The sequence below is a fragment of the Andrographis paniculata genome, unplaced genomic scaffold (genome assembly GCF_009805555.1).
Source record: "Andrographis paniculata isolate CXL003 unplaced genomic scaffold, ASM980555v1 Contig38END, whole genome shotgun sequence".
Classification (NCBI taxonomy): domain Eukaryota; kingdom Viridiplantae; phylum Streptophyta; class Magnoliopsida; order Lamiales; family Acanthaceae; genus Andrographis; species Andrographis paniculata.
Genome location: NW_026137571.1, coordinates 3,330,476 through 3,336,819, shown reverse-complemented (window position 1 = coordinate 3,336,819; position 6,344 = coordinate 3,330,476). Strand labels below are relative to the sequence as shown.

General features: G+C 29.8%; 1 protein-coding gene across 2 annotated transcripts; it reads right to left on the bottom strand.

Annotated features, from left to right (window-relative positions):
* Positions 1-468: 468 nt before the first annotated feature.
* Positions 469-5,905, bottom strand: LOC127251158 (probable purple acid phosphatase 20). 2 transcript variants are annotated; one of them, XM_051274760.1, is made up of 5 exons: positions 5,689-5,905; positions 3,804-4,104; positions 1,643-2,220; positions 1,203-1,291; positions 469-790 (listed from the first exon to the last, which is right to left on the bottom strand). In XM_051274760.1, the coding sequence occupies exons 1-5, from the start codon at positions 5,839-5,841 to the stop codon at positions 610-612; spliced, it is 1,302 nt and encodes a 433-aa protein (XP_051130717.1). In that variant the 5' UTR covers positions 5,842-5,905; the 3' UTR covers positions 469-609. The 2 variants fall into 2 exon arrangements, with proteins under 2 accessions (XP_051130717.1, XP_051130718.1); XM_051274761.1 differs by having other exon boundaries at positions 469-787; positions 5,689-5,902.
* Positions 5,906-6,344: the final 439 nt, after the last annotated feature.

The window sequence follows — 6,344 nt, the reverse complement described above, 5'->3', positions numbered from 1 at the left end:
ATGATTCACTATTACAAACATTACAACCCTTGAAGTCTTAATTCTTCCGTGCAATGCCGTCAGTTTGGAGATGAAATTCTTTGTTAGTAAGCTTAAGTTCATTCAACTTGTACATTCACCTATGATTATTCAACTTCAACTTTAATTTATTTTCGTCTCCACAACGTTTGCTCCATCCAAAATTACAAAAAAATTTACCTTCCATCTCTTTTGAAAGCCTAACGACAAGACACGACACGACACAGAATTATTGCTACTACCCCACATTTGCACTGCGGACACTTATATCTAAAAAAATCAAATCACACCTCTGCCTCTTGAACTAGACTTGGTGCTAGATGAAGACATCTACCACCAGGAATTGAAACTTCTAATCAACAAATCCAAAATTGAAAACACCTTCCCAAACATTCAATAGGGCACGCAACAAACAAGTTATACCTTAGAAATGACACCTTTAAAAGGAAAAATTAATTAAAACCTTAGTTACTTGAAGATATTAATTTTAAGATATATACTTGAAGAAACTAGCTAGTATATGGAATAAGCTTGTTTACATAGAACCTAGCTAGCTAAATGGAGTTGAGTTGAAGTAAAGATTTTACTCATCTATGGAGAGCAGCGGGAAAGCTTTGTGAGCCAGAATTGATCGGATGCAACGGCGACATTGTCGTCCTCGTCGTCGTTTCGATGCCACGTCCAAAGAGCATGAGTTGCATTGATGACCCAAAGTTGTCCATGACCAAAGCTTGCCTCTCTGAATGCACTTATGTTTGCCTCCATAAACCTGCTGAACTAAGAGCTCTTTTCATTTATATATAATAATTTTATTGAATTTTGAAAACTCTATATTTTATTTAGAAAATTTATGGATTCTACAAGCTTGGCTCATTTTTCTTATTGATATAAATGAGATTATTTATTAATTTATATAGAATTTTAAAAGATTTTTAAAATCTAAATTCAATACTTAGACTTTAAAAATCTAATAAAATTCTTCGGATACTTATTGAATACATCCCTAACTGTAATTAAATTCTTCGGATACTTATTGAATACACCCCTAACTGTAACTGTGTCCATTGATTTCTCCATCTAATTAATTAATTAATGTAAACATTTTTTTTTTATCCAAATAACATTATATATATATATATATGATATTGTGAAGTAGTGTAAATAATTACTACAAAATTAATCACCTCTTAGCAAGGCCTTCCCGGTTGCCTCCATCTCCCACGGTGATGTGCACCGGACCACATTCATCTGCTTTATCCCTGTACACCCTCACCTAATACACACATTTATATATATAGAGACAAGAGAGAGATTAAAGCAAATATACCACATATATATATATATATATTCTATTAATTTTAATTTACTATTATTTAAAAAAAAAGAAAAATCTACCTACAAAACATGTCCTTTTATCTTTTTTTTTTTAAATTTAATATATGAAGTAAAAAAATTAATTTTCTATTTAAAATATTATATTAAATTCTTATTATCTTAAACTTTTAGCTAATATAACTATTTACAATCATATTAGATTAGAACAGTCCTGTACATGTGAAATGGTCATTTAATAATTCATTTACTTTAATTTTTCGAAAGAAAGAGAAGACGATGGATGACTTACAAAGCGCTCGTAGGCATGGACATGGCCGGCGAAGATGGCATCGACACGAGCACGATAAAGCAAGTCCTCCATGGCTATCTTCATCCCAACGGATTCATACTCTCCTTGATGAGCTTCGTTCGAATTGTACCACGGCGCATGTATCACTGCAATCAACCACGGCGTTTTGCTCCGGTCAACTTTTTCCAAATCATCTTGCAACCACGAGTATTGGCCGGAGCCCGGACGGAATCCGGCATAGGATCCGAGCATGAGGACATGGACGATGCCGGAAACTTGGAAAGAGTAGTAGAGGTTGGAAGAGGAGGCACACTCCTTGTAGGGCATTAGCCATCGGGCATTGTACGAAGTAAAGGCCTCGGGATGGATGAAAGGGATTCTCTCGACCTCGTGGTTGCCTTGCGACACCATCCATGCCCGAGAACTCGCCAACGGCTGCACTAGCTGCCCGAACGTGTCCCACCATGGCTGGTAGAAATCCGCGTACGATAAATCCCCCGCCAGTAACAGGACATCGTAGTCCGACTTTTCTATATGCCGCAATGTCGACCTTGTCCATTCGGTCTGGCCAAGGTCGCCTGTATGGACATCTTCATCGATTAGCTCTATGGTTGTATTCTTTTGTGAATTTTTCGCATATAAATATGAAATTAAACAATTATTTTTTATATTTTATATTATATTAAAAATTTATTTTTAATTTAAAATATCGTATCAATATCTATTTCTATCGCATCAAATTACTATTCAAATTCAAATTATTACTATTCAAAAGTCAAATCCAAAAAAAAAATAATAATAATTCATCTGATTATAATATATATCCAAAAGTCACTCTTGACATTATTTATCTATAGTGATTTTTCTTAAAAAAAAATAATCAAATACTTATTTTTTATTTAAAATATTAGATTAAAAATCAATTTTCTATAAAAAAACATCTTTTCAAATGCTCAATATTTTACTATTTTTTAAAATTTTCAAAACTTCAAGAAAAAAAAACATAAAAACAAAGGAACTTGCAATTAGAAATGAGGTTTTGAAAACAACCTTGAACCATATACTTATTTGTATAATAATCTAGCATATATTGAATTTATTCTTAACTTTCTAACTAAGAGTTCTTATTAAATTCAAAGCTAACTTAGAAAATTCAGCATGCAATATATCCACTTTGTTATAAAACTCCAAAATGATATTTAGTTGAAAATTCGAGATGGTCACAATTTTTTTCATAATTGGAATAAACAGATTGTACAACCAATAAACTATTTAGGATGTCTTTGGTTAACAAATTATTTTTTCTTTCAAACTATTCAACATTTATATCAAATTATATTGTAAATTAAATCAAAATAAAAAGAATCACCCAAAGATTTATAGGTACTTCTAAATAGATCAAGAGTTGCAACTTGGAATTAAGAGCAGATAACATTTGATATTGGTGACATCACAATAATTATTTTATAATATGTACCATAAAAATGTTTACAGAACATATGTTTTCTACTATTATATTTTATTTTTCTCTAAATTACTAGAATATTTGATGCATTTTCTTTCTTTCATATATAAATATAATATTATATCAATCAACCAATTATTTTGATTAATAAAATACCAAAATCAAAACGAAATACTCATAAAAGCAAAAAAAAAAAAAAAAAAAAACTATATTCATTATATTTGTTTATACTTCTATTTATAAATGATTCATGTAAACCGATAGAAATTAAATTGAAATAAAAATATAATTTTAATAAACTTTGATGGTAGGTTTCTATAGGTTTTCAATTCCTCTTCACTATGTATATCATACTTTTACTTTTGCTAAAAGAAAAAAAAAAATGCACATTAAAATATACACCCTCCGTCCACATTGCCATTTCTGTCGATCCCATATCCCATGTCACTTTCATTTTTTGGAAAATAATTATACACTTTAATCTCATTTTAATTTTTTTTTAATTTTAATTAAACTAATTAGTTATCTTAACTTTAATCTATAATTATAAGATAATTATTTTCACTAATACATTCTTAATTATCTACTAATTATATTTATTTTCATTTTACATGTTACATATAAAATATAAAATCAAATACTTATTTAAATCATAATATAATTTTATTTTGAATTCAAGCATGTATATGCTGGTACCTGTGATGGCAAATTTGATGGGATATTGAGAAGGCGGAGTTTTGAATATATACTGTCGAGCTGAAATTGAGCCACAACGGTAGTAGTAGATAGCGTCGGCGTTCAAAGGCCCGACGGTGACGTGGTGGATGTAGCCGGAGCGGTAAAGAATTAGGTAACTATAGCGAGTGGTGGTTCCATTTGCGGATAATAGTGTATTATTATTAGCCGTAGAGTAGAAGACGATGGATGGAGATGGAGCCGAAGTTATCCATGATATTCTCATTCTCATCTCATTGCCATCACTCAAAGACACATGCACCTACAAGAGATTGAACAGTTTGAAAATTTTTGAAAATAATAAAAAATTAAATATTTAATATGATATTTTTAAAAAATTATTGTTAATCGATAAATTGTGCCAATACTTCAAAAAAAATATGTAAGCAAACAGAGCTGTAATACCTTTTGCTCGTCCCGCACAACCACGCTAAAGACTTTCACCATCCATTTTATAATCATTCAAATTAATTTAAGATCATTTGAAAAATATGCACATTGCATCTTTATGCTTTAAAAATTGCACAATTCATCTTTTATACAATCGATATTTTTGAAAACACATAAAGGTAATTACCGATGAAATACATACAAATTGGTTACACATAAATTGTGGGCAACTCCCTCACCAAAATAATTTTTATAAAGTAGTAACATGGAGTATACTTAATACTTCGTCCGTCCTATGTAATTTGAGACTATTACCGTAGATACGAAAATTTAAATAAAATATAATTAGTAAGTAATTAAGAAGTGTATTAATAAAAATAATTATTATATAGTAAAAATAATTATATATTAAGATTAAAATAACTAGTGTGTATAATCATATTTTCAAAAAAAAAAGACAAGTTATATGAGACGGACAAATAGGGACAAATTATATGGAAAAAAATATCGTAATTTACTGTACAAAAAATATTTCATACAAATATAATACCCATTTTTCTTTACACGACTAAAACATTGCCACCAAATTTCAAGTACTAAAATAAGGGTGGTAATTAGAGTTTGTCTTCAATTGATTTTAAATCAACCTCCCCGAGTTGGTGGCTTCCTTTTATGTAAAAAATAAACATTAAATTTAATTTTTTTCAAAAGCATTTCTATTAAATTTTACATTTCAGAATCAAATGTTACTTAACTAAAATATTCAAATATTTAAATCCAATCCAAGATGAGAAAGTGTGTTTCTTTTGCCTCAAACTATCCAATTTTTTACTATTTTTTACTATCTTACTATCGTAAACATCCCATAAAATATTATTTTATTACCAAATTCAAATCAAATTTCTTTTCAAACTAATCAAAAGAAACACAGGTCCTTAATTTACAATACAAACAACAATTAATCCAATCACATTTAGGGGTGGGTCGGTGAAAATTCAGTATAATATATTGTCCAGTACCAATAATTTGATATACCTAATATGTTGATATATCAAATAAAATATAAAATTATATATGAATGTTTTTAATTTTATCTATGTCATATAAATGAACACATAATTGAATGACAGAGTATAAAAAGATAAGAAAAAGTAGAAAAATAGTATTTTTTTACTAAAAAAAATACAAAGAATAAATTTAGAAAGTGAGAATAAATTTGAACGAGAGGGGAGAAGGGAGTTCGTAATTTTTTGCATCCTTAAATTCAAATTAACCGTATTCAAAATACACTTATAAACAACGCGAGTATTGTAGAATTTTCAGAGAGATATATATAGAGAGAGAATGAAAAACTAGAGGAAGAGAGAGAGACTGTTGTGAATATATAGATGATATGCACAGCATGTGAGCGTGGTGATGGTGATGAAGAAATGAAGGTAATAATAAAAGTGGGGACCTGCTGGGGAGAAGTGGGATCGACGCCGGCGAGTTGTTTAGACAGTGACGCCGCAAGGGATCGGCGCGGCGGCGGCCGGCGATAATGACCTCCGGCGGTGGCTATGGCGGATACTACCAGTAAGGATTTCAGGGCCATCATCCATTTTAACATGATGAAGAAAATAACTAAAAGATGCAGTTTTCTCTCCCCCCCCCCTCTCTCTCTCTCTATATATATAGTTATATACATATATACACTCACACATCTCAGCAGTTATATATATATATATATATGTGATAAATGGATAATGGTGGTGATGTAAGATCAGTTATGCATGTGAGTGCAGATCGACAGGTGTCGCTGGTATTCCGGCGGCGGCTCAACTTTGCCAGGATTATATCTATATTCTACTATATCACATGTAATCTAACAAATTCAAGACTTTGCTCACATTCATATTCATTGGCTGTTTATGGTTTTGATTTAAGCTATATGAATGTCATTAACATATAATAAAAAATAATTATATATTAAAATTAAAATATCTTATTAGCATAATTAGAATTAAAAAATGATAAATTATAAAATTAAAATTTTATTAAAATGTGTAATTTTTCTTTTTTCTTTTAAAAAAATAATATAATAAATGGGATGAACAAAAATGAAAAGTATGA

What these genes read in the sequence shown, in the direction of transcription:
- LOC127251158 (XM_051274760.1), bottom strand. Translation starts at nt 5,841, where the DNA reads ATGTTAAAATGGATGATGGCCCTGAAATCCTTACTGGTAGTATCCGCC. An exon ending in ATCCCACTTCTCCCCAGCAG is followed by an intron (nt 4,105 to 5,688) that starts GTCCCCACTTTT and finishes AATCTCTTGTAG; the next exon opens with GTGCATGTGTCTTTGAGTGA. An exon ending in CATCAAATTTGCCATCACAG is followed by an intron (nt 2,221 to 3,803) that starts GTACCAGCATAT and finishes ATGTCCATACAG; the next exon opens with GCGACCTTGGCCAGACCGAA.